The sequence below is a fragment of the Oryx dammah genome, unplaced genomic scaffold (genome assembly GCF_014754425.2).
Source record: "Oryx dammah isolate SB20612 unplaced genomic scaffold, SCBI_Odam_1.1 HiC_scaffold_2, whole genome shotgun sequence".
Taxonomy (NCBI): Eukaryota; Metazoa; Chordata; class Mammalia; order Artiodactyla; family Bovidae; genus Oryx; species Oryx dammah.
The window spans coordinates 26,656,978-26,684,936 of NW_024070186.1; the positions used below are offsets into that span (position 1 = coordinate 26,656,978).

The following is a 27,959-nucleotide window of genomic DNA, read 5'->3' on the forward strand; positions in this document are numbered from 1 at the left end:
AAGAGTTGGACATGACTGAGCGACTTCACTTCACTTCACTTTGAAGGACATAATTCAAAAAGGCTGAAAACAGGATGGAAAAAAGATACAACTGGACAACTTTGAAATAAAAGCAGGCCCATAGTAACAATTTTTGTATTAACTCAGATATGTCTTAAAGACAAAGATGTTATATGCTTACAAAAGTATGAAAATGTTAGTTGCTCAGTCTTGTCTGACTCTTCACACCCCATGGACTGGAACCCACAAGACTCCTCTGTCCATGGAATTTTCCAGGCAAGAATACTGGGGTGGTTGCCATGCCCTTCTCCAATATGCTCATTAAAAGCACCATAATTAAGAAGGTGTAATAATCATGGCCATATATGAATTTCATAATATAAACTTGAAATATAAGCCAACAACTCACAGACTGCTCAGAGAATTAGATAAATCAGCAGCTGGGCTTGAAATTTTTCATATATTCTTCTCTGAAAATGAAAAATCAAGTACACAAAAGAGTAAACAAGGATAAACACTATTTAAAGGCAGTGATTAATAATTTGGTCATATGTGGAACAGTCATGGGAATTAATCATATACCAGGCTACAAAGATATTTTTGATATATTCCAATGAATCATGTACCAGGCCACAAAGGTATTATCAATATATTCCAATGAGCAGACTGTTCAGAACATAAAGAAATGAAGTTAGAAAACAATAATAAATAGTTATAGGTATATGTCTAGATAATTTTAAAATATTACTATTTTAAAACCATTGTTTTAGAAAGAAAAACACCGATACAATATATTAACGCATATATATGGAATTTAGAAAGATGGTAACGATGACCCTATGTGCGAGACAGCAAAAGAGACACAGATGTAAGGAACAGACTTTTGGACTCTGTGGGAGAAGGCGTGGGTGGGATGATTTGAAAGAATGGCATTGAAACATATATATTATCATATATGAAACAGATCTCCAGTCCAGGTTCGATGCATGAGACAGAGTGCTCAGGGCTGGTGCACTGGGATGACCCTGAGGGATGGGATGGGGAGGGAGGTGGGAGGAGGATTCAGGATGGGGAACACATGTACACCCGTGGCTGATTCAAGTGAATGTATGGCAAAAACCACCACAATATTGTAAAGTAATTAGCCTCCAATTAAAATTTAAAAAAAAATTTTTTTTAAACATGGACATTTCAAAAACTGAGAGCTGAATAATGATGAAAAACAATGTCAAAAATTGTAAGTGAATTTATAACTTTCAATTTATCATAAAATAAGAAAAATTGAAAAATAAATGATTCAACTCTAAAACTCACCGAGTCTGACTAATAAAAGAACAATAGGTTTAGATCAAAGAAATAAGAAAGAAGAACATGATAAAATGAAGAGGATGAAAATGAAGAAACATTTAAAAATAACAGCAGGGACTTCTTTGGCGGTCCAGTGGTTAAGACTTCATGGTCCCAGTGCAGGCGGCACGGGGTTTGATCCTTGGTTGGGAACTAAGATTCCTCAGGCTGCTCAGTGCAGCCAAAAGTACAAAAGGTAAAGAAAATTATTAACTGAAGTTAGTTGTCTGAAAAGATTAAACAATAGGCCAATAGGTACAACTTTGTCAAGCTTGATTATGAAAAAAGATAAACTATAGAATGAAAAAGGCAGAAATGACTATATAGGTATAACAGATTAAAACAATGAAACATTGTAAATAACTATGTATCAAGACATTTGAAAGCCTGGATGAACTAGATACATTTCTAGAAAAATATAAATGTCAAGATTACCACACTAAGAGATCAGTAGACCTTTAACCTTTAAAGACATCATTGACCTCTAAAGAGAAAAATGGTGATTAACCACCCTCAAAAGTCTCTGGCTAAGATGGTTTTATAGGTTAAGATATACTAAATTCCGTTAATCAGATAATTCCTATATTTACACTTTGTTTCAGAAGGAAAGGTGTCCCACTCATTTTACAATTATTCATAAAATCTTTATATCGAAATCAGATAGAAATTGTCCAAGAACAAAAGCTGTTCAGTTCAGTCGCTCAGTCGTGTCTGACTCTTTGTGACCCCATGGACTGCAGCATGCCAGGCTTCCCTGTCCATCACCAGCTCCCAGTGATGCCATCCAACCGTCTCATCCTCCGTGTCCCTTTCTCCTCAGTCTTTCCCAGCATCAGGGTCTTTTCCAATGAGTTGGTTCTTTGCATCAGGTAGCCAAAGTATTGAAGTTTTAGCTTCAGCATCAGTCCTTCCTGAATATTCATGACTGATTTCCTTTAGGATTGACTGGTTGGATCTCCTTGCAGTCCAAGGGGACTTAAGCTGTAGGTATCACTTTGAATCATTAGTGTATAAAACCTAAGTGAGATATCAGGCTAGCTAAATATTTTAAGTAGGATTTATCCTAGGCAAGAGAGACGGTTCTGATTTAGAAAGAAACATCAGTTAATTTGATCACATTAATGGATGAAAGGGAAAAAATAACTTTGAGTTCCTCAATGGATATGAGAAAGTATTGAATATAGTTCAGTACCCATTTATAATGAGAGCTCTTGGAAGTTTAGAAATTGAAAAGAACCTTCTCAGTCTGATAGAGGCTGTCTTCCCAAATTTATAGCAAAAATCATGCTTAATGGAGAAACTTCCTTTTGAGGTCGGGAACCAGAGAGAGCTACTTGCTATCCCCGCGAGTGCCTGTGTAGTGCCAGAGGACTGGCTGAGAGAAACAAGTGTAAGGATAAGGTGTGGGAAAAAAAGAAATTGTTATCACTAGGAGATTACAAATGTGTATAAATTACCTATGAGAATTAACAGAATTGGTAACAAATTTCAAGAAAAGTTGCCCAGAAAATGAAACATCATTTTTAATAACTGCAAAACCCACAGAGTAATGTAACAAAAAATGTGGAAGACTTCTTTAGAGAAAAGGTTATGATCCTAAATGTGAATACAACCATACAAAATGATTGTATTTTGTGTGAATTTGTATGAATTCATACAAATATGAATAAATAAAGAGAAATATTCTGCTCATGGATGCAAAGTGTCATACTGTTAAAGAGGTCAGTTCTTCCACAAATTAATCTATGAATTTGGAAATATAACCATCAAAATCCAAGGAGGGTATTTTTGGGGAAGGTGGACAAGATGATTCTGAAATTCATACGGAAGCAGAAATACCTACTGTTATCTAAAGCAGTTTGAAAAAGAAAAGCAAAAAGAGGGGAATTACCCTATCCCAGGTTATATTGTGAAGTCACAGAGATTAAAATAGTGTGATAGTGATGCCAGAACAGGCAAACAGACCGTGGTGTTCAGTGCCAAGTCCTGAAACACGCTGAGGTGCACATGAGAAGCTCGTGTGTGAGGGAAGTACCTTCACTAAGTTCAGTTCAGTCACTCAGTCGTGTCCGACTCTTTGCGACCCCATGAATCCCAGCACACCAGGCCTCCCTGTCCATCACCAACTCCCAGAGTTCACTCAGACTCAACGTCCATGGAGTCAGTGATGCTTCACTAGTTAGTAGGAAACATTAACTAATCTCCCACACTCTCCCCTCCCCTCCCCCTCCTCCTCCCCCTCCCCTCCCCTCCCCCTCCCCCTCCTTCTCCCCTCCCCCTCCCCCACCCCCTTCCTTCCTCCTCCTTGTTCCTTCCCCTTATCTTCTTCTTAGAAAATTGCCTTCAAGTGTGTGGATAAATTATATACCTACCTCACCCACTATAAAAAAAAATTCCAGACTATTGAAGACCTTCCTTTTATGTGAAAACTAAAACACAAAGCCAATAGATAAAAACATAGAATAACTTTGAAAATTTGGAGTCGGAAAGGTCTGAATTATAATAAGAGAAAGACTCGTTTGTCTGCATGGGATTGATGACGCACTGGGTGTGAGCAGTTGCTCCATAAAGGTCAGCCTGTCTGCTTCCTTCCCTGGTCCAGAACTTACTCAGGGGCAGTCACAAAGGAGGTGGCCCAGCTCTTGTGTTGTCTCCCGGAGGAGGGTGACAGGGCTAAGATTCAGGCCCAGGGAAGCCCTTCGGTGCCTAAGGCGAAATAGGGTGTCTTCACGGTCTCTTTGAATCATTGCTCTTGTCAGGGGTTCAGACTCACTCTCTGGGGGCATCTCTTAGGCAGGAGCCTCAAATACAGGTGAGGGTGGTCAGGAGAGGCCGTGACTGCACTCAGTGCGGGCCCTGGGCCTTCCATGCTGCCTCCCTTCAGGGTGGGTGTGGGCCACTCTAATGCAGGAGGTGGGCTGGTCAGTGGTCCCTTACAGCCAAGCCTGACTGAACTCCAGGATCATGCCAGGAGCTTGTTAAAAATGAATTAGAAGCCCCACCCTGGTGCACCCTAATGAATCTATTGGATTCATCAGATGGAGGAATCTTTGACTGACTAGATCCCAAGTGTGGGTGAGGTCAGACCCAGCATGCTGGATCATCTTTCCAGGATCAAGCAGATCAGCACTTCTCAGCTTCCAGAGGAGAGAACCACCTGGGCAGGGGTGCAGCGCATTGGAAGGGGTATGCCCATAGGGTCTTTGGGGGCGGGATGGGAAGTTAAGGTGGAAGGAAGGGTATGAAAGGTCCAGCCAGCAGGCTTGGGCAGGAGAGGGGCAGAGGCTCCAGTGACAGCCCTGCTGTAACAAAACTCTCCCTTTTGTGACCCCCCACCCCCCTGCCGCCCCGGCCTGGCTGCTGATTCTGTACTGGAACAGCCTGTTAATGGCTTGCTTCCTTTAGCAGCCTGGGAGCTCCTTGAGGACAGCAGCATTCATTCATTCCACATTCACTCATTCATTCATTCCACAAATAGTTATTAAGACATTCATACACCTGAGATAGGCGCTAGGCGGGAGCACAGCTGAGTCAGCCCACCAAAGCTTGCCATGCGGTGAGGAGGCAGGCAGAAGACCAAGCAACTTTAATAAGGGGTGTTGAAAGCTGTAATGGAGAAGCAGCAACAGCTAATCGGGACACTAAGCCTCAACCTGAGAGCTCTGGGAAGGCTGCTGGGAAGAAGGGAGGTCTAAGAGAAGGGTGAATGGAGCAATCAAATGGAGGAAAGAGGTCTGATTCAGCCCCACAGGCAGGAGTTTTACTTCAGTGCTGGGTAGTGAGTGTACCCAGGAGCAATGGAGGAGTCTCCCCCTGCCCTGGCCTGGAACCCAGTTTGGTGAACTGGTCAGGCTCCTGCCCCACTCCCCACAAGATTCCTTCCCCATTATCCCCTTCCGTTCCTGGGCCAGACTGGCTCCCTCTCTGGGAACCAGGCAGTATTGGCAGCACCTGGGAATATTAGCTGCTTCTCCAACCTGGTATCGGCCCCAGGCCCAGAGCTGGGGAAGCTGAGCCTGGGAGGATGGTGTGATGTTCCAGGGGTCTCAGAAGCACTGGGCTCCTCTAACCTCTCAGACTGTTAACAACTGCTCCAAAGGAATTCCCTGGTGGTCCAGTGGTTAAGACCCTTACTTCCCCTTCAGGGGACATGGGTGCCACCCCTGGTTGGGGAACCAGGATCCTGCAAGCCACTCAGCACAGCCAAAATTTAAAATCCCGGACAAAAAAATATTGCTCATGAGAGAACGAAGTCTCTCTCCCCTCCTTTGGGAACGGCTCTCCTCCTGGGCAGGTGGACGAGGCCTCGGTCTGTGTTTGGATCCTTGGGGGCATCCCTGGGCAGCACAAGGCCTGGTGCTTGACAGGGCTGCGCTAGGCATGTGCACTGTATAGACACATATACTCAGTCCCTGGACAGCGCACCTTCTGAGCCCCTGAGGTGGGAAGGGCTGGCCCTTTCTCCTCCTCAGGAGGTCCCAAGGCCACCATGAACCTGATCTGGGATTGACTTCATGCTCCAGTCACTTGGGGTAGGGCGACTGTAAAACGACATCATTTCGTTTTATGGATCCCTGGCATGCACACGTGCTTAGTCTGTCCATCCCAGCAAATCCTGGTGGTGGGGATGATGGTGGGGCTGGAGTGGGGGGTGGGTAGTAAGCTCAGTAGACATTCTGAAACTGAGACTCTTGTGGGAGGGATTCAGCACCCTCAGAATCATGTCATGCGAAGGTTAGGCAACAGAATTGTCGCTTCACAGGGACCTCCCCCCACCTCCATCCCCTGCCACCAAGGGGACTCACCTGGCAGGCCCAGAGCCTGGGGCTGTGAATATAGGACCTGGCCCTAGAGGCCTCACTGCTGGGGAGAGGGAGCCTTGGGTGCGGTCCAGGGAGGTGAGGGGGCACCCCCACTCTATAGTTGCCCCTGAAAATGGCAGAGTGCCCTTGTTGGCCTTTCAAATGGGCAACAGTTACCTTTGAGTCAGCACCGTCATAATATATTGTTAAGTGAAAAAAAGCAGGCTAAGAAAAAGCGCTGTGACCTCAGTTTCTGTGAAAACTACAGATACTTGTTTCTAGAAGAGCCTGGAAATCAACCTGGTAATGACAGTTATTACCAGGCAGCGTTCTCTGAAAAATATTTTTCCTTTTGTTTAGCTGTAGTTTCTAATTTTTCTGCAGAGGCTATGATTCCTTGTATCACTAAAATAAGGGGGGTGGAATTTGCAAGAAGCCAACTCAGGTGTCACCCTGGGGGAGGCCCAGGTTGGGGTTCTATGCTTCCATCAGGAAGGTGAGGGTGGAGGGTCAGTGCAGAATGGCCCTTCCACGTGTCCCACCCAGGAGCTGGCAGCCAGGGTCGGATCAGTGTCCGGTGGTCCGAGGCGGGTGGGCACCACCGGGCTGGTTCCCCTCCTGGAGGGTGGGCTCTGGGTCTCTAGGGTGGGTCTCAGCAAAGCTCCTGTGCTTGGGAGTGGGAGCCTGCCTGGTTCTGGGAGGGCGACAGGTCTCAAGTCTAACTTCCTCTTCGGCTTTCTGTTCCCTAGATCCACTTCCCGGATGTGGAACGGGTTGAATGGGCCAACAAGGTAAGGCCGGGGTGGGCCTGGGGGTACTGGCCTCACTCCAGGCTTTGTCCTCCCCCTGGGCCTGGCGTGGACCCTGGATGGGGCGGGGGTGTTGGGGGAGCTTGTGTGAGCAAGGCAGTCCTGCAGTCCTGGTAGAAGCCTTGTCTGGGAGCCAAAGGTGGCCCTTAGTCCCTGGGGTGGTGGCCTTCCACTTTTCCCATCCTCAGGGTTCTTCTCCTCACCAGACAATGACTTTCTTTTCTTAAAAAAAGTTTGTTTTTAAATTATGAAATTTTTGTCTTTTAATTGCAAAATTAATGGACGGCCACAGCAGAAAAGTTAGAACGTACAGAGGGAAGTGCAGGCCTCCAGTCCCACCAGGCTGAGACCAGGGTGTCCTGGGGAGAGGAAGGCTGTGATTAGGGATTTGACAGCAGTTGCTGGGTTTCACCTGGTCCCCAGCCACGATCTGGCAGCACTGGCTATGCAACCAGGGCAGGTCCCCTGATGTCTCAGAGCTGCTTCCTGCCTTTGTGCAATGGGAATAATTATGGTCCCTGCCTCATGGGGTTGTTGTGAGGATTAATGAGGTAATTAAAGTATCACAATGCCTGGCTCATCGAGGCCTCTGAGAGAGAGGGGCATTAAGCCCTGAAACTCACCTCCTTCAGTCTCCTCCGATTAGGGTTTGAAAAGAGGGAGCTGCATCTTTAAAGTGCAAGGGACTTCCCCGGTGGTCCAGTGATTAAGACTTCGCCTTCCAATGCAGGGTAGGGGCTGGGGGGTGCGGGGAGGGGTGTGTGTGCAGGTTTTGATCCTGGCTGAGAGCTAAGATACCACATGCCTTGTAGCCAAAATAACAAAAGGTAAGCTAGAAGCAATATTGTAACAAATTTAATAAAAGACAAAATGGTCCACACACATACACACAAAACTAAAATAAGTAAAGGCCCAGGTCCCAGAGAGGAAGAGGGAGTAGGCTTGTCCCAAACAGAACACGTGGGCTGCTGCCCCTCCACTCCATACCTCCAATGCCATCATCCCTCTCTGATCGCCCTCTCCTGCCACCAGGTTCCCTCTCTCTGCCACCCTCTCTCCCCAGGTCCCACACTTGGTTCCCAGCGCCATGAGTTGTCCTGCTGCAGAATTCAGCTATAGGCAGCCTTTTCTGATTCTAAGGAAAAAAATCAAATCCACAGGAAACAATTTAAATTTATCTTCTGTGGTTTCTTTTTCTTCTTCTTCTTAAACCTCTGGCACCTGCTCCTTCGTATTTACACCATGGTGTTGGTTTGGGTAGCATATGTTTTAGCACAGAACTAACTAAAGGGCTTCATCTTATTAATTCACTGAATGACGGTTTCATGGTGGGCTGCACAATGGCAGCAAATCTTAGGATCTCACTGTAAGCATGAAAACCATGGCCACAGTTATCCAACGTTTGATGAGCAGACAGATGGACAGGTAGGTTGATGGGATGGGGTGGGCAGACAGGCTGATGGGTGCTGCGGTGTAAGGACCACCCCTGTGCAGCTGTGGGTCTGGGACGGGGAGCACAGACCTGAGCACGTAGGGCATCTTGCTGTCCTCGCAGATTATCTCCCAGATCTGGCCCTACCTCAGCATGATCATGGAAAACAAGTTCCGGGAGAAACTGGAGCCCAAGATCCGGGAGAAGAGTGTGCACCTGAGGACCTTTGCCTTCACCAAGCTCTACTTTGGACAGAAGGTTGGTGCTGTCTCAGGAGGGGCAGCAGGCTCTCCCCCGCCCCCATGGGGGGGGTCACGCCTGACTCACAGGGTACCCCACCTGCACTTCCCAGTCTCTTGGCCTGAGGATAAACCCCTCAGCCCCTGGTCCCTGCACCACTGTCTCTGGGGGTTCTAGGGAAGCCTGGCTCAGAGACAGCAGAAGTGGGAGGAAATTCCATTCTTCTAAAGCACAATTTTGAAAATACGCGGGTGGAAGCCAACCCGCACAAAAATCTACTAGTCATGCTTGCTAACCTCAGCATCAGCTGGGGAGAACTCACCTTCATGGAGTGGGAGGGCAGTGCTTCCCAGCAGTGACTAAGTCTCTACTAACTGGTTGATACTGGCAATCTGTGTTAGAGATCCATGCTGGTCCCGTGACAGCACTCAGTGACCCAGGATAAAAGTGTGTGTACTGAACACACCTAACGTCCTGTCCCGACTCTAGGCTGCATTTCCTGGTCCATCCTCCTGCCTCACTCTTCCTGCCCTATAGCTCCTCTATGATGTCTTATTTCGATCATCAGAAATGCATACCTCAGGCAGAGCCACCGTGAAGTCCATCACCCTGTCAACCAGAGGTGCTGGCCTCTGGTCTGCCCCAGAATAAGCAGAGGTCAGAAGGCAGGCTGGCCCGCTGAGAGCTGTCTTCCAGCCCCCTCGGTGTATGCTCAGCTAACTGCCCGAGTGGGGGCAGGTCAGGCTGGCCTGAGCCTGCGGGTTCTGATTCAGGCTCCACCTGGACTGGCTCGTCTCAGCATCTGTTGGTTATTTGTTCTTTCCCTGCTTCACTCATGTATGACTTACTGAGCCCAGCCACGTGCTCTGCAGTCAGAGATGCTGTGGCTGTGCCCCTGCCTTCAGGAAGGACTCTGTCCTTCTGTGGAGGCAGATGTATAAGCTGGTGGATGATAGCTGCTGGCCTGGCAGTGTATACATGACGATGGAGGAGCGCGTGGATTCAGGAGTGGAGTGAGTCAGGGAGGACTTCCCAGAGGGGAACACAGCAGGTGAAGAGTTCAGAAGCCCACCGACTGCTGTGTTTATAGCAGAGCCTGCCTGGCCAGGCTGCCCACTGGGCGGTGATGCCTGTGGGACCATGTGCTGCTGAAAGGCGGTCCCTTGCTGGCAGCAGAAGCAGGCCGAGTGATCTCAGCAAAGTAGCAGTGAGCAGTCCTGAAGTGAGATAGTTCCCTGCCCAGGAATTGAACCTGGGTAGCCTGGATGAAAGCCAAACCATCAGGGGATAGAGGCTTGTTGTTGTTCAGTCATCAAGAAGTGGCTGACTCTTTGTGACCTCATGGACTGCAGTATACCAGGCCTCCCTGTCCTTCAGTATCTCTTGGAGTTTGCTCAAACTCATGTCCATTGAGTCAGTGATGCTATGTAACCATCTCATCCTCTACTGCCACGCCCTTCTCCTTTCGCCTTCAGTCTTTCCCAGCATCAGAGTCTTTTCCAGTGAGTCGGCTCTTCACATCAGGTGGCCAAAGTATTGGAGTTTCAGCTTCCAAATCAGTCCTTCCAATGAATATTCAGGACTGATTTCCTTTAGGATTGACTGGCTTGATCTCCTTGCAGTCCAAAGGGACTCTCAAGAGTCTTCTCCAGCACCACAATTTGAGGGCATCATTTCTTCAGCAGTCAACTTTCTTTATGGTCCAACTCTCACATCCATACATGACTACTGAAAAAAACCATAGCTTTGAGTAGATGGACTTTTGTTGGCAAAGTAATGTCTCTGCTTTTTAATATGCTGTCTAGGTTTGTCATAGTTTTTCTTCCAAGGAGCAAGCATCTTTTAATTTTGTGGCTGCAGTCACTGCAGTGATTTTGGAACCCAAGAAAATAAAATCTGTCACTATTTCTACTTTTCCCCCTTCTATTTGCCATGAAGTGATGGGACCGGATACCATGATCTTCAGTTTTTGAATCTTGAGTTTTAAACCAGCTTTTTCATGCTCCTCTTTCACCCTCATCAAGAGGCTCTTTAGTTCCTCTTCACTTTCTTCCTTTAGAGTGGTATCATCTGCATATCTGAGGTTGCTGAAATTTCTGATATTGCTCCCTGGCTTTTTACCCCCACTGAAAGCAAAAGTGTTTCAAGGAGGCAGAAACTTTAAAAACAGATACAAAGTTATTATCAGAGACACAGAGCTTATTATCATAACATGTGTGAGAACACACAGAAATAGTTTAAGACAGAAACAACGCAGAAATACACACCCAGAGAGAAAGGGTGTAGGCGTTGTCCGTAAAGAGGAGGAGCGCAGGAAAGAGGTGGTTAAATCATTATATAGGGCAGTCCTTCCGGGTCTTTGTTTACCTTTGGCCAATTATCTGGTTTCTTTCCCCATCTGAGCTGTTCTAGAACCCTCCCAAACGTGCATGCACAACTTTTTGCTAAGAATGGATTCTGCTCCAGAGGCCGTGGGTGCGTGTCCACACATTATGGGGTGGCTCCCCTCCCTTTTTGACCCCCAAGGAGCCTTCCTGCACATGTATAGACAGACAGGGAAGTTTTCCTTGACCTCAGGAGCAGCCATCTTATCTCTTTACTTCAGAGTCATCTCTTGCCACCAACTGTCCTTGGAGTGTCTAGGGGAAACAGCTTCAATTTTACTCCTCTTGATGAACACCAGCTGTCCTGCCCTGGGGCCCCTCACTAGGAGTGGCTGGTCCTGAAGGGTGATTTTCACCCTCTCATGAGCACCTGGACGGGGGCCCTGCAGACTGACCAGATGCCCCCGCCCTGCAGGGGAAAGGCCTGGTCCCGGCATTCAAAGTCTTTGGTGCCCTGGCTCCTCCCACTCCTCCTGACTCGCCCACCCCTCTCCCCTCCCCACCTGTCCACTGGGGGGCATCACAGAGGACTCTGCCTGTGACCTTCCTGCCTAGCCAGGCCCAGTGCACCCGGTCCACCTACTCCCTTCATACCCAAGAGTGTTTCCTGCTTCCTTGGATTCCTGTGTTCATGTCCAACCCTGCTCACTGCTGTTATGACCTTGGGCCAGTGCTTTAACCTCTCTGAGTTCCAGTTTCCTCATCTGTAAGAGGAAAGGACCCATTTCTGAGGGTGGTTGTGAAGCGTGATTAACAGGCCTGGCATCAGGGCCACTGTGTGTGGCCAAGTGAGTAGTGTTCCGTACGGGACACCTGACCAGCCTGGCGCCCCACGCCTCACCATGAGCCCTGGGCTGGCACCGCCTGCCTGACACAGAGCAGACTATAAGCAGCGGGGCCACCCCTCCTTTCTGTGGTGGAGCCTTCACCGGGGCGGCCTGCTCCAGCTGCAGTCTCCACAGATGAGGCTCTTGGGGCTGGCTGGGCTCTCACAGGGGCCTGCAGGTCCGCCCCCAGCCCGGGAGCAGACTCCAGGCTGGGGCAAGTCAGTGACAGGCCCTTCCTCCCCGCCAGGCTTCTGCTGGCTTTTCTGGGTCTTTAACATCTAGCCAAGTGCTGTGCTACCTGAAGCTTCTGTAATCTGGGGGGCCCTCTTAAAGAAAAGGAATGTTAAGCTTAAAATGTAAAACCAAGACAAAAATAAATGTTAAATATGAGAATGTATAAGAAAAATTATAACAAGTTATACTTTTTAAAAAACTGACATATCATACTTACCACAAACTCTTTGAAAAAACGTACATAATAATTTTAATGAACTGCTCATTATATCCCTATAATACTTTTTTCCTGCACTGTTGGCTCTGTATTCTTTGATGTCACCTTTTCATGTGACAACGTGTTTGTAAGTATCATTTTACATGGAGAGAGTAGAAGGATAATACTGAGGTTGATTGAACTGTTTCTCCATTATGAAAATTTTGCTTGTTTGGAGAGGGAGGTATTAGGATGCCACAGGTGGGCAGGGTCTACAGGGTGAGTTTCTGTTTGTGCTCACTCCTGGAGTATAGTGTCACGTGGGTTGTTGTGGTTGAAACCCAAGGACAGGGCTGGCAACCCCTTGCTGCCTCCCTATCCCAAAGACCCCTGCTGACCAGGTCACTCCCTGCCACCACCACCCCCTACCCCCAACCCTGGCATCTCTTCCAGTGCCCCAGGGTCAATGGCATCAAGACACACACAGACCAGCGCAACCGCAGACAGGTGGTCCTGGACTTGCAGATCTGGTGAGCCCTTGTGCCCCCGGGGGCCTGGTGTAGGGGATGGGGGAGCACTGTGGGAATAGCCAGGTTGATGGAGTCGCAGATAAACACTCATGTGGAGTGTGAAAGCCTCTCATGGCACATAGGCCCCTTCTTCTAGCCGGGCTGGAGCATGGGTTCCTTGCTGGGATGGGGAGGATGGTCCCAGGGGAGCCACTAGGTCTGGCTCCTCCCACAGACCAGGCACCAGGCGTGCTTTGGGTACCAAGACCCAGGCAGCAGAGCTTTCTTGGAGGCCAGAGTCCGGTCACCTGGAGGGTCAGATCAGCTGTCTCACAGAGGATGTAGGAAGAGAGAGCAAATGTGACAGGAAAATGTGGGGACTTGTGGTGTGGCCCAGGGAGCTCGGAGCACAGGCTGTGAGAGGCCAAGGGGAGAGCTGGGCACTGTGGCACCTCAGAAAAACTAAAGGATGCAAAGACATGTGAGTGATTTTTAGTGGATCAGGCAAGGACATTTATTCTGAATGAAGCTGATAATAGGCTTGAATCAGAGAGAATGGAGGTTCAACCCAGGAAGTCTTCCTGGAGGTGGTGGGATTTGAACTGTGCTTAAAGGACCAAGGATCAACTCCTGAGGTTCCACAATGTTGCCCATTCCTTTCCAGTGCTACATATATCCCGTCCTTAGCCCAGAGACTGGTGCTGAGAACACACTGGGAAGACAGGAAGCAACTCTGGGAATATCCATCCCCACGTATGGGCTGGTCTCAAGTGTGTTAAGCTACTGTTGGCAGTTGGGCCCTTGTGGCCCCAAGACTGCCATAGGACGCTTGTGTGAATAGCTGGGGCACTGGTCAGTCATCTAGCTTGCCCACCCAGCTCTCCAGTCAGCTCAGGGAGCCCCTGGGATCCCCGGGCTCACCCCACTCTTCCAGGGGACACTCAGCATTTCTGTGATGTCAGCCTGCACCCTACAGATACTGGATGGCTGCCCTCTCCTCCGCTTCTCCTTCAGTCCTTGACTACCTTCAAGGGCACCCATTCTGGGCTCCCTGTGACCACTGCTTGGCAGGAGCGCCAGCTGGATCCAGTCTTCTGAGATCTTACTACTCACCCACCTCGTTACCCCCAGCAACAACCCGCATGAGTGGCTGGAGGGAGGCAACAGGGCTACTCTGCAGTCTTCAGGCAGAGACCTGGGCAGAGACAGGGTGGAAGCACAGTAGGGTGTGCACCCCAGACCTCCTCTTTGGCATCCATGGGGTGTCATGGGATGAGGTGGTACACAGAATTGCTGCCCTTGAAGGCAGAGGTGAGGATGCACATGAGACCCTGGGTGTGTCGTCCCTGGGCACTGTCTCTAGGAGTCTGGGCAATGTCTGCACAGAGCTGAGAAAGGCCAAGGCTGTCAGGGAGTCCACATCCAGGTGATGTAGGGCTCAGGCTTGAGCTGGGCTGCTCTGGGCAGGTTTCTTGACCTACCCTCCCCCTCCACTTTCCTCTTCCCTCCCCACTTCCAGCTACGTCGGGGACTGTGAGATCAGCGTGGAGCTGCAGAAGATACAGGCTGGTGTGAACGGGATCCAGGTGGGTGGAGGCTGGTGTGACTACCTCCAGGGTTGGAGTTAGGGCACGGGGAGCGGGGTGACACTGGAGGAGGCTGCAAAGGGGGCGATGACACCAGGCACAGAGGCTGGTACCAATCAAGGGACTCCAGTCAAGGGACTCCAGGCCCGAGATCACAGACTGCGAATTGGTGGCTGGGCTGCATTGCGCCTCTGCTCAGGACTGCCCCATCCAGCCGCTGTTGGTGGAATCCCCCTGCCAGAGAGGCTTCGATGACCCCAGGAAGTGAGAGGCTCTTTACAGATGCTGAGCGGATGCTAAGAAACCCAGGTAGATGGAGGAGGCAGAGCTTATGGCAGGAGTGGAGCTGAGCTGGAGAGCATGCCTGGGCCCCGGCCGTGGGCAAGGCTGAAGCCCCACAGACAGCACAGAATTGGAAGGCAGCTGGGACCCTTGGTGGCCAGCAAAGGGGTGGCCGCTGCATGCAGGCTTCTCTTCCCTGAGTGCGGCCCCTGCAGTGGTGGCAGGTGGCCCTGACATTCGGGGGTGGCCTGGGCATGAATGAGCCAGCAGCGGCCTCGCTCAGTGCAACAGGTGTGAGAAGGGTGGCTGAGGTCCCTCCTTGCCATCCAGCTGCAGGGCACGCTGCGGATCATCCTGGAGCCCCTACTGGTGGACAAGCCCTTTGTGGGAGCCGTGACTATGTTCTTCCTTCAAAAGCCGGTGAGTCCCCAAAACAAGGCAGGCCTGCTGCTCCCTGTGAACCGGCGCTCTCCCCCGCTGCCCAGGCACTGGGTTTGAGCTCGAGAACAGATGTGCCAAAGCCCACCTAGACCCATCATCTCATATGCTCCCTGGGAGGCCTGAGGAGCTCCACCCTGCTGTCCCCAAGCCCAGAAAGAAGGCCGTCTAGATGAGACGTGGCCAGCTGAGGTCACACAGCTGCCCAGGGTGGAGCAGAGGCTCTCTGATGCCAGGCTGGCCTGGCCGTGCACTTGGGCCACTCCTGTGGTCCCTGCAGGAAGCAGCCCACCTAACAGCCCTGGTCCTGAGCAGGATGGGACATGCCTCACCCACCCAGCACCCTGCAGAGGGCACCCCCACCCCCACAGGCTGAATTCCCCATGGGTGGGCATGAGGATGCTCAGCCTGGGCTCCTGGCTCCTTCCAGCCTAACTGCCCCCTTCTGCCCCTGCAGCACCTGCAGATCAACTGGACAGGCCTGACCAACCTGCTGGATGCACCAGGAATTAAGTAAGGCCCTATGTGGACCGCTAGGCAGAGCCGAGGTGGGCCCCACCCCTGGGCTGTGCGGTCAGTGACAGGAGCTGCCCCACGGCTGAGCCCTCCCTGCTCTCTACACCAGGAGAGGCGTGGGACCTGCCCCTCCAGAGGGTCAGGGTTGGTGTGTTTGGAGTAACACCATGAGATAAGATGTCCCAGAGGAGGCTGCATGGGCTGATGAGAGGCGAGTGCAGGCTCTGGAAGCAGGCCAGACTCCTGGCCCCACCATTAGTCACTGTGCACCTTTGGACAAGTTCCTTCACCTCTCGGGGCTCTTTCTCAGTAAATGGGAGTCTAGTTCCTCTGTCTTGAGTTCCCTGGGAGAACACTCAGGTGTGTGAGTACTGGTACAGTGGGTGTGGACACACACAAGTGTCCTCCTTGTTATATTAACTCCTCCCTGACCCACGTGTGTGTATGAGAAGCCCATGTGGCTCCTGCCCATGGTGACTGTGTCACAGACACCAGTGTGGGAGGGGGTGGGCAACTGTCATAGCAGAAGCCAGCAAGGAGGAGCTGGTCTGAGCAGCCTGCCTTCCTGGCGCCCGAGAGGAGCAGAGAAGGGCTCCAGCCTTGGGTGGACACACCTCCATGAGGGAGAGACAGTGGACCAGCTAGGGTGCCCCCTAGCTGGCTCACCTGCTGCTAGGACCACTTGCTCACTCACTGGGGCCATTCCCACTGATTCTGCCCCCTAGGCACAGAGAATCCAGTCATGCATTCTTTTGTCCAGAAGATATTTCTTGAGCACCTACTGTGTGCCAGCCCTGTTGTAAGCACTTCCCTGTCTCCTTGTACTGGCAAGATGGAATCAGGCAATAAAGAGAATTTCAAGGTGATGTCAGGGAATAGAAGAGCTAGTTGTGAACATGTACCTGGCATTTCCTGGACATAAGGCACTGTTCTTAGCACTTCACGTGTATTTACTCATCCTTATAACAGCAGGTAGAGATGAGGAAACTGAGATCCCCATTTTAGACATGAGGAAACAGGTCGAGATCAGTGACTTTCCAAGGTCACACAGCTTGTAGTTGGTGCAGCCGAGATTCTAACCCAGGATCCAGGTCCTTGCTTTTGGTTACCTTGATGTGATGCTTCAGAGAGGAATAAAGCATGATCGGGGTTGGGGGCTGTCAAAATATACACCCTATATCCTCCCCTGATCCCCCATCCAGACAGGCTGGGGTCAGGGCTGCTCTCTGCTGGGAGGGACCCACCTGTCCCCAAGCTCTGCTCCTCATTCCAGGTCCAGGGAAGGGTAGAGGGACAGGTGGCCTGGGAGAGGTGCTGCCACCCTCCATAGCTGGTCGTGCCCACTCTCCCCAGTGAGATGACAGACAGTCTGCTGGAGGACCTCATCGCCGCCCACCTGGTGCTGCCCAACCGTGTGACTGTGCCTGTGAAGAAGGGGCTGGACGTAAGCAAGCTGCGCTTCCCTCTGCCCTGTGTGAGTACCCACACTGGCTGTGGAGCACCGGGTCTTGGGCCCAGAGCTGAAGGATGGACGGGCCAGGCAGAGGGGTATATCCTCAGATGGTAATGCTTATTTCTGCCCTGTGAGGGCCTGGCATCCCATTTTATGAGGCAAAGGCTGAGTCTCAGGAAGGTCGAATGACTTACCCAAAGCTACCTCTCTTGGAAGAGAAAAGCCCAGGGAGCATTTCTTCCTGGACCTTGGTCCCCCGCAGGGCTTGTGCTGGGGTCTGTGGGCAGCCTCATTCACCCCCAGAAAACTCCAGAGCCTGCCACCTTCCCTTCAGGGACAGGAGGCTCCTACTCCATCCTTTGGTGATGTGAAGGCTCCTACTCCTTCCTTGGGTGCCCACCCCCCTTGCCCCTGCCCATCCTGGGCCCAGCTCAGGAGGCCCCTGGGGACAGCCACGTGGCTTCCCTGCAGAAGGTACCCTGGCTGTGAGGCAGGAAGTCAGGGCCTCAGGAGAGGGGAGGTGCCTGTTTCTACCATCAGTGCCAGGTGGGAGGCATCAGCCCACTCAAGTCACGCAGGGGGACGTGTGGTTCTTACCCCTCCCTGCAGGTTTAGCAGCCTCAGCGTAATAACACAGCGTCGTCACCTACATCAAAACTACTGTAAACATCCTGTCCTTAGGGCACATCCCACTGGACAGGTACATCAAGTTGCCACAATCTAAACTCACTTGGTTCTTCTCTGTGTTGGTGACAACTGGCCATGAATATTTCCATTGATTTGTTTCCTTCCATTCCCTATTTCTAGAGGTGTGTGTTTGTTTTTAATCTTAATGCCCTTTTACAATCATGTGAAATATCTGCACTCTTCTAAAGTCCAGTATGAAAAACCATTTTAAGGAGCTTGGCTTCTACCACCTAGTTCTTGCCTCCCCTGTAAGTAAAGGTTTATCCTTCTATTACTTTCCATTATTTGTTTTCAAATATGAGCATATACATGTGTATGGTTGTGTGTGTGTATCTGACTGCAGGCATAGTCTCTCTAGGATGGGTGGCAGCAGGCTACAGCTCTCTTCACCTTGCTGTTATCACACACGTGTCCTGAGGGTCACCCTGTGACATTGTGGTACACCGTACTCCACCATGTGAATGTACTGTATCTATTCAACCAGTCTCTACTGACGGATGACTGAATTGTGTCTGGCCTTCTGTGATCTCAAACAGTACTGTCATGAGGAGCCTTGTACATGTCTTTTTATATTTTTGCCAGTAGGTCCTTAGGATAGATTTCTGGAAATGGGATTGCTGAGTTAAAGGGCAAATACACAGGTTCAGTTCAGTCACTCAGTTGTGTCCGACTCTTTGCGACCCCATGAACTGCAGCACGCCAGGCCTCCCTGTCCATCACCAACTCCCAGAGTCCACCCAAACCCATGTCCATTGTGTTGGTGATGCCATCCAACCATCTCATCCTCTGTTGTCCCCTTCTCCTCCTGCTCTCAATCTTTTCCAGCATCAGGGTCTTTTCAAATGAGTCAGCTCTCTGCATCAGGTGGCCAAAGTAGTGGAGTTTCAGCTTCAACATTAGTCCCAATGAACACCCAGGACTGATCTTTAGGATGGACTGGTTAGATCTCCTTGCAGTCCAAGGGACTCTCAGCAGTCTTCTCCAACACCACAGTTCAAAAGCATCAATTCTTCGGCACTCGGCTTTCTTCACAGTCCAACTCTCACACCCATACATGACCACTGGAAAAACCATAGCCTTGACTAGATGGACCTTTGTTGGCAAAGTAATGTCTCTGCTTTTTAATATGCTGTCTAGGTTGGTCATAACTTTCCTTCCAAGGAGCAAGTATCTTTTAATTTCATGGCTGCAATCACCATCCACAGTGATTTTGGAGCCCAGAAAAATAAAGTCTGACACTGTTTCCACTGTTTTCCCATCTATTTCCGATGAAGTGATGGGACCAGATGCCATGATCTTAGTTTTCTGAATATTGAGCCTTAAGCCAACTTTTTCACTCTCCTCTTTCAATTTCATCAAGAGGCTCTTTAGTTCTTCTTCACTTTCTGCCATAAGGGTGGTGTCATCTGCATATCTGAGGTGATTGATATTTCTCCCGGCAATCTTGATTCCAGCTTGTGCTTCTTCCAGCCCAGCGTTTCTCATGATGTACTCTGCATATAAGTTAAATAAGCAAGGTGACAATATACAGCCTTGACATACTCCTTTTCCTATTTGGTCTTTCCTATTGGTCTGTTGTTCCATGTCCAGTTCTAACTGTTGCTTCCTGACCGGCATACAGGTTTCTCAAGAGGCAGGTCAGGTGGTGTGGTATTCCTATCTCTTTCAGAATTTTCCACAGTTTATTGTGATCCACACAGTCAAAGGCTTTGGCATAGTCAATAAAGCAGAAATATATATATTTTTGAACTCTCCTGCTTCTTCAGTGATCCAGTGGATGTTGGCAATTTGATCTCTGGTTCCTCTGCTTTTTCTAAAACCAGCTTGAACATCTGGAACATTGTTGAAGCCTGGCTTGGAGAATTTTGAGCATTACTTTACTAGCGTGTGAGATGAGTACAATTGTGCAGTAGTTTGAGCATTCTTTGGCATTGCCTTTCGTTGGGATTGGAATGAAAACTGACCTTTTCCAGTCCTGTGGCCACTGCTGAGTTTTCCAAAGTTGCTGACATACTGAGTGCAGCACTTTCACAGAATCATCTTTTAGGATTTGAAATAGCTCAACTGGAATTCCATCACCTCCACCATCTTTGTTCGTAGTGATCCTTCCTAAGGCCCACTTGACTTCACATTCCAGGATGTCTGGCTCTAGGTGAGTGATCACACCATTGTTGATTATCTTTGTCATGAAGATCTTTTTTGTACAGTTCTTCTGTGTATTCTTACCACCTCTTCTTAATATCTTCTGCTTCTGTTAGGTCCATACCATTTCTGTCCTTTATTGAGCCCATCTTTGCATGAAATTTTCCCTTGGTATCTCTAATTTTCTTGAAGAGATCTCTAGTCTTTCCCATTCTGTTCTTTTCCTCTATTTCTTTGCATTGATCGCTGAAGAAGGCTTTCTTATCTCTCCTTGCTATTCTTTGGAAGCCTTCATTCAGATGCTTATATCTTTCCTTTTCTCCTTTGCCTTTTGCCTCTCTTCTTTTCACAGCTATTTGTAAGGCCTCCTCAGACAGCCATTTTGCTTTTTTGCATTTCTTTTTCTTGGGGATGGTCTTGATCCCTGTCTCCTGTACAATGTCATGAACCTCCATCCATAGTTCATCAGGCACTCTATCTATCAGATCTTGTCCCTTAAATCTATTTCTCACTTCCACTGTATAATCATAAGGGATTTGATTTAGGTCATACCTGAATGGTCTAGTGGTTTTCCCCACTTCCTTCAATTTCAGTCTGAGTTTGGCAATAAGGAGTTCATGATCTGAGCCACAGTCAGCTCCTGGTCTTGTTTTTGCTGACTGTACAGATCTCCTCCATTTTTGGCTGCAAAGGATAAAATCAATCTGATTTCAGTGTTGACCATCTGGTGATGTCCATGTGTAGAGTCTTCTCTTGTGTTGTTGGAAGAGGGTGTTTGCTATGACCAGTACATTCTCTTGGCAAAACTCTGTTAGCCTTTGCCCTGCTTCATTCTGTACTCCAAGGGCAAATTTGCCTGTTACTCCAGGTGTTTCTTGACTTCCTACTTTTGCATTCCAGTCTGCTATAATGAAAAGGACATCTTTTTTGGGTGTTAGTTCTAGAAGGTCTTGTAGGTCTTCATAGAGCCATTCAACTTCAGCTTCTTCAGCATTACTGGTCGGGGCATAGACTATGATATTGAATGGTTTGCCTTGGAAACAAACAGAGATCATTCTGTTTTTGAGATTGCATCCAAGTACCGCATTTCAGACTCTTTTGTTGACTATGATGGCTACTTCATTTCTTCTAAGGGATTCCTGCCTACAATAGTAGATATAATGGTCATCTGAGTTAAATTCACCTATTCCAGTACATCTTAGTTCGCTGATTCCTAGACTGTTGACGTTCACTGTTGCCATCTCCTGTTTGACCACTTCATATTTGCCTTGATTCATGGACCTAACATTCCAGGTTCCTATGCAATATTGCTCTTTACAGCATCAGACCTTACTTCTATCACTAGTCCCACCCACAACTGGGTGTTGTTTTTGCTTTGGCTCCATCCCTTCACTCTTTCTGGAGTTATTTCTCCACTGATCTCCAGTAGCATATTGGGCACCTGAGTAGTTCATCTTTCAGTGTCCAATCTTTTTGCCTTTTCATACTGTTCATGGGGTTCTTGAGGCAAGAATACTGAAGTGGTTTGCCATTCCCTTCAACAGTGGACCACATTCTGTCAGACCTCTCCACCATGACCCGTCTGTCTTGGGTGGCCCCACAGGGCATGGCTTAGTTTCATTGAGTTAGACAAGGCTGTGGTCCGTGTGATCAGACTGTCTAGTTGTCTGTGATTGTGGTTTCAATCTGTCTGCCCTCTGATGCCCTCTCTCAGCACCTACCGTCTTATGTATTTACTGATATTAAAAAAAAAACAGTGCTAGGCAGGAGGCCTCCTGGTCCCCTTAAGTGTTTCTCCTAATTCTTGTGCTCTGTTCTGGCTTAAGATGTAGCCCAGAGTGTTGGGAGTGAGGTGGCTCAGTGCTGGGGCCTTGATGAGCCCAGGGACCTACTGTGAGCATCATGCAGTGCCCACAGGGGCATGTATATCTGGGTATTGGGAAGAAATGACACTGGATCTCAGTCTGCATGTGGGTTAGACTGGGATGGAACACGGGAGGAAACCGGCTCAGGCAGCATGGCGGTTGGCACAGGAGGAGGAAATGACTGCAGTTGAACTGGCCATTCATGGGGCAGGCTGGAGGCAGGGAGGTCAGGAGGGTGGGAATGTGTACAGGCATCTTGATGCAGTGGACTGAGCCCTGGGTCCTGCCTGCACTTGCTCCATGGCCCTGTGGCTTGTCTCCAGATGTGGAGAGGGTGAGATTGGGCTGAGGTGATAGCTGATGGCTTTGGCTCTGAAGTTGCGGACTTTGAGGTTCCTCAAAACAGCTGTGAGCATCAGACTGGGGCATTTTGCAGGGAGTGATCAGAGTCCACTTGCTGGAGGCTGAAAAGCTGGCCCAGAAGGACAGCTTCCTGGGAATCCGAGGCAAGTCAGACCCCTACGCCAAGGTGAGCATCGGCCTGCAGCACTTCCGGAGCAGGACCATCTATAAGAACCTGTGCCCCACCTGGAATGAGGTGTTTGAGGTGAGGGGCTCTTTAGTGGCTCCCAGCTGCTCTCCAGAGCTCCACTCTGGGCAGTGCTGGCCCAAACAAGGTGGGGTTCTGCCTTCATGGTCTTCATATACACATGGGGCAGCACTGTGCCAGAGGCATGACACTGGGGACAGGCAGACCTACTTCCCAGGTCCACTAGGCTTCTGGAGGTGGCTGCTCCCAGTAGAGGACTAGTTTATTGACTGATTCCTCCTTTTCCTGACCAGAGGCAGCTTCATTGGAAGTTTCTAATTCACAGAACCTCAGGGGCAGTCCTGCCCCATCTCAGCCTCCCCTGCCCCAGAACCAGATGCCAGCAGCCTGAAGTTCTCTCTTAAGTTCAACTACAGTCCCTATTGTGGGTAGGGCAGGCCCACAGCCAGGTTGAGGGTCACAGTTTGGAAGCTGCAAGCCCCTGGCAGAAAACAGAGCAGCCACCCATCCGAGCCCCCACCCTGCCACGGTGTTACACAAGCTGCCTCTGAGTCTCTGCATCCCATGGGAGAGGGCATCACTCCCTCCTTCCAGTAAGGTTCTCCAGGAACCGAGAAAGGCAGGGACCTGCCCAGGGCTCTGAGCTGCCAGGAGGCAGGGCTAGAACTTGGCTCCCCTGGGGTCATGCTTGATCTCTGTTTCATCAGCTATTGGGGCCTGCAGGTCAAGTCACCTCTCTTTCCTCCCAGTTCATAGTGTATGAAGTCCCAGGGCAGGACCTGGAAGTGGACCTGTACGATGAGGATCCTGACAAGGACGACTTCTTGGGCAGGTGAGGAGGGCCAAGCTGGGCCTGGGGGTGCAGGGCTCTAGCCCTTGGGCTCATAGGTACTCCCACTTCCACCACTCAGGACTTGCAACTCCCACCACACTCTGACATGGTGACTGTGCCAGGCAGCCAGTACTGCCATTTCATACCGCTGCCATGGACCTCCTCCCCAGATGTCCCCTGGGTGTCCAGCCCTGAGTCCTAGCCCTCTGGAGGCACAGAGGGGGTCCTGAGGTTTGTGCACTACAGGCTCTGCTTTCTGTGCTCTTCATAATGTACCTAGAGTCCCATCTGGAGCAGTGGGCAGGGCCAAGGTATGCATAGCCTGGCCCCAGCATCCAAGAAACATGTGCTCACTCTGTGGTGGAACAGAGCCTCTGTGCTCTGAGGATTGAAAGGACTAGGGTGGGGCTATCAAAACCCCAAAATTACACTGTTCCAGCCATCCCAATTTCAGGAATCTCCTATAAAAAGCATTAGACCTCAGTCATTTATTGCAGACCTATCTATGGCGGCAAAACAAAAAACTGGAAGCATGACCAGACTCAGAGGACATTGGTTGAATATTTAAATTTATCATTGCTAAACTACAGAATACCCTACAGCTTTAAAAAGTGATGAGTAGGATCTATGTATGTTGACCTTGAGGATATTCATCATAGCTAAGTAAGTGGGGGAAGCAGTTGACACATTTTTCCAGGAAGGATATATGTGTGTTCACATGTACTGGTGCGGAAGCAACGCCACTGCTTATCTCAGAGGCTGGGATTAGGAGGGAGCAGAACAGTTTTACCCAGATATTCATACTTCTAAGTTGTTTAGCTTGTTTCCATGTACATGTGATTTTAAAATGTAGAAACAAAATAGGACAGGCACAATCTAACAGGCTAAGAAATAGCTTACCACCAGATGTGACTTACCATTTTAAAATTTTCACCTTAAAGGAGTTGTGACTTTTGTAATGTTACAGATTAGAAGTGTGTCTGTGGTTCATGTTTTATGTAACTGCTTTCAAGTGTGTTTTGAGGTCCAGCACATTTCTAACAGTTAACATGGAATTAACTCCCTGCCACTGGCTATCAGGACCTCCCAGCTGGGCTTTGTCAGGGTAGGTGGGAGGCACATGGTTTCACACTCATGCCAACTATACTTAGCCCCTGGAGGGCATCTGAGGCAGTTTTGGAAATGGAAGGGCCTGTTGGGTTATTACAGTGACCGTGGGAGGTGGTGCTGCTGGCATTTAGAGGACACAGGACAGAGAAGCTAAATTCCTGCAATGCATGGGCAGTTTTGCACAATGAAGACTCATCCCAGCCAAATGCCAGGAGCACCCTCACTGAGCATCCAGAGCCAGTGTGTCCAGCAGCGTTTGCTTATTCCCCTCTGGGGATCAGAGCTGCTTGCCTGCTTGGGCAGCATGCCCAATGGGAGCAGCCCCAATGGCTAGACAATTCTTCCTTAGCTTGAGCTCAAAGTGGTCTTCCATTCATTCTTGGGATGAATAAGGTCCTGTCTTGAGGGTCCCACTCAGATACTTGAAAACGTTTCAGAGTGGGCCTCCGTGCCTACTGCTGCCCCTGGGCTGAACTGACCTTCGCTCCCTGTGTATTCCAGCCTGCAGATCTGCCTCGGGGATGTCATGACCAACAGAGTGGTGGATGAGGTAGAGCTGGCACCTGTAACCACCCCTCCCCCCCGCCCCCGCTTGTGGACAGCATTGCTTCCGCCCCAAACTGTAGTACTGGCCTTCCCTAACCTCTCCTAGCCTAGAGCCCACCCTGTCTGCTCTGGTTCACCTCTTCTCTGAAGCCCCTATCAGGGTCCTATGGGGTCTCACTAGCCCTGTCCCCAAGCTCCCCTCCCCATCCTCCTGCAGTGGTTTGCGCTGAACAACACAACGAGCGGGCGGCTGCACCTGCGGCTGGAATGGCTTTCACTGATCACAGAGCCGGATGCTGTGACTGAGGTGACTGCAGGGTGTCAGGCTTCTGGGCAGAAAGGTGGAGGCGGGCACTTGTCAGTGGTGTGTGGGTTGGAGGGTGGAGGAGGGAGCTGAAGCCGCAGATCTTGCTCAGGGTTCTCCGGCCAGCCCCACCTTCTGGAGAGCGTATCCCTCAGCCCTCACCTCTACACAGGGTGGATGGGATCCTTAAAAGTTCTGATAGTGCCTGTCAGCCCAGTTCATAGGGAAGTCCACCAGTTCTGACTCGAGTCTTGTCATGCTGCAGTTGTATTTTCAACAAAGAGCTAGGTTGTGAGGGGAGGTATGGCCAGTCCAGAGCCATGAAGAGGGCGCTCCTAAACTGGCCTGTCTCCTGCTTGTAGTGAGAGCCTGTGTCTGCTTGTAGGACCATGGGAGCTTTTCCACTGCCATCCTCGTGGTCTTCTTGGAGAGCGCCTGCAACCTGCCGGTGAGTGGTGATGTGGCCAGAGCGTCACACACACCCTGCCTTGTGCCCGTCACTCTCAAATGTCCGTATGTTGCTCATTCACCCTATTCTTCTCGTGCTGCAGAGAAGCCCTTTTGAGTACCTAAATGGTGAATATCAAGCCAAAAAGCTGTCCAGATTGGCCAGGGTAAGTGTGTGTGTGAAAGGAACTGACAGCTCCTTTTCCCGAGTATCCACAGCTTCCAGTCTGCTGTGTACACAGCCTGGGGATGATGACTCAGTGGGGATCACTGAGTCTGCAGTGAGCTGGGCACTGGGCTCCTCCCACATCCGTTATGCCTGAGTCCCACGGTGGCCGTGTGTCCATTTTTATTGCCATTTAAAAATAGGACCCAGAAGCTAAGGCGTGGGTCACACAGCTCAGGGGAAGCCAGAGCTCAGCTCCACCCTGTCTCCACAGCTCTAGGGAACAAGCACCTGTGTCCAGCCATGCCTCCTGTCTTTAACTTGGAAGCTCCCCACAGGGTCAGCCCAGCCCAGGTGCTGGCACAGTGATGGCAGCCCAGGCCCCTTGGAGCACCAAGGAGGCCTTCTCTCAAAGGGAGGCATGGTGGGTGGCCTCAGGTCCCACCGATGCTCCTGAGGGTTGAGAGGTGGAGTCTCAAGTTGGCACTGTGGGTACTATCTCTACTTTGTGGATTTGTCCCCTCACAGAATAAAGTCAGCAGAGACCCTTCTTCCTACGTCAGGCTCTCTGTAGGCAAGAAGACACACCTGAGCAAGGTAAGATAGCTTGGTGTGCAGCCAAAGACTAAGGAACTGGGGGCCCCAACACTTCAGGGAGAGAAGCAAGAGTGAAGGAAATTAGCTTACACTGAAGTGGGTGCCAGTGCACATTATAGATGCTTTATATCACTGTGTCTTCAAAATAACCTCACAAAAGAGTTCTATAGTTCAAGAATCTGGGGACCAGAGATCAGTGACTCTAAGAGCTAGAAAGCAGAACCAGGGTTCAAGCTTAGGCATGGCTCTCAGCCTACGGCCTTTCCATCACCCCCACAGCAGAAGTCCCCTTGCCCTCCCACCACCACCTCCCTGGGGAATTGAGTTCTAGTGCTTTTGGGATTGCAGCCCCCGTGAGAATTCCTGGCACACTCTCCTCGCCTTCGAGTCTGGCTGCCCAGCCCTGGTGCCTCCCACGAACTGCAGTGTGTGTGGGTCTATCCCTGGGTGGACAGAGTGAGAGCAGAGGGCACTGGTGCCCTGCTCTGCCCAACCTAACCCTTCATGGCCCCCTTTCCCTCCTGCCCCTAGACCTGTCCCCACAGCAAGGACCCTGTGTGGAGCCAGGTGTTCTCCTTCTTCGTGCACAACGTGGCTGCTGAACAGCTGCATCTGAAGGTTTGCATGAAGCTGGGCTCTTGGAACAGAGCTCAGAGGCATCTAAGCCGCAAGGGGTAGGGGCTTGAGCAGGTTCCCCAGGGAGTCAGGAGAGGATACTGAGGGCCTACATCTCATGAGCAGGTGCCCAAGGTCACTGGGGAGGAGGCTGTGGAAGGACAAACCCTTAAGTCCCATGGCACTCCCTGCCAGAGTCTCCAGTTTTTAAATATTAATAGCACCTAGTATGGCCTGGGTTGAAATCTACTCAGGAAATTAATGATGATGTACTTAGTCCCATCATAGAGCAGCACAGCTCATCAGTCCCTAAAGCCCTGAAGGCCCCAGGCATTGACAAACTTGCCTCACACAGGTCATGGTTGCCTCTCCCCTGAGTCACTCTCTTGCCCTGACTGAAGGCAGGGACCAAGTCAGGTCTCATTTCCAGTTTTCAGAACAGAACCAGAGGCCAAGAGAAGCACAGAACATGCTTACCGAAGTAAACTCAGTCTTGGCTGGAGCCAAGAGAGTAGTGCTGGCAAGGGTGGGGCTTGGTTATCATCTTGTTTTGTGACTGGCCCATTGCCCAGGTGCTTGATGACGACCAAGAGTGTGCTCTAGGAGTGCTGGAGTTCCCCCTGTGCCAGATTCTCCCCCATGCAGACCTTACTCTGGAGCAGCGCTTCCAGCTGGACCACTCAGGCCTGGACAGCCTCATCTCCATGAGGCTGGTGCTTCGGGTAAATCTCTCCTCTTTCCCCCAGGGTGGGCAAGGAGTGGTCTACTCCAGTACTAAGTATCTGCCCTGTGTTGCAAAGAAGTTCAGAGATGAATTCATATTTTTTAATATCAATTTCAGTATATTGTCAGCCATTTTCTCTTCAAATATTGCCTCTCCCAATCTTTTAATCCCTCCTTCTACATTTCCTTCAATTACATTGGACGTTATCATCTTCATGGCTTAACATGACCTGACCTTCATATTTTCTCTTTCTCTTTCGCTCTTGGTGCTACCTTCTCATTGGCTCAGACCTGTTTTCCATACCACTAAATCTTTCTTT

The 27,959-nt window shown here is 50.0% G+C and overlaps 1 protein-coding gene across 1 annotated transcript in view; it reads left to right on the forward strand.

Annotated features, from left to right (window-relative positions):
* The window catches only part of ESYT3 (extended synaptotagmin 3), a 55,649-nt gene that overhangs the window by 15,910 nt on the left and 11,780 nt on the right, over positions 1-27,959 (forward strand). The window contains exons 2-17 of the mRNA XM_040233436.1: positions 6,899-6,940; positions 8,514-8,648; positions 12,725-12,801; positions 14,300-14,366; positions 14,979-15,068; positions 15,544-15,599; positions 16,956-17,076; positions 22,186-22,356; positions 23,049-23,131; positions 24,743-24,791; positions 25,005-25,094; positions 25,477-25,539; positions 25,643-25,705; positions 26,233-26,301; positions 26,833-26,919; positions 27,489-27,638. Coding sequence (XP_040089370.1) covers positions 6,899-6,940; positions 8,514-8,648; positions 12,725-12,801; positions 14,300-14,366; positions 14,979-15,068; positions 15,544-15,599; positions 16,956-17,076; positions 22,186-22,356; positions 23,049-23,131; positions 24,743-24,791; positions 25,005-25,094; positions 25,477-25,539; positions 25,643-25,705; positions 26,233-26,301; positions 26,833-26,919; positions 27,489-27,638 — 1,413 coding nt within the window. The remainder of the gene's footprint in view (positions 1-6,898; positions 6,941-8,513; positions 8,649-12,724; positions 12,802-14,299; positions 14,367-14,978; positions 15,069-15,543; positions 15,600-16,955; positions 17,077-22,185; positions 22,357-23,048; positions 23,132-24,742; positions 24,792-25,004; positions 25,095-25,476; positions 25,540-25,642; positions 25,706-26,232; positions 26,302-26,832; positions 26,920-27,488; positions 27,639-27,959) is intronic.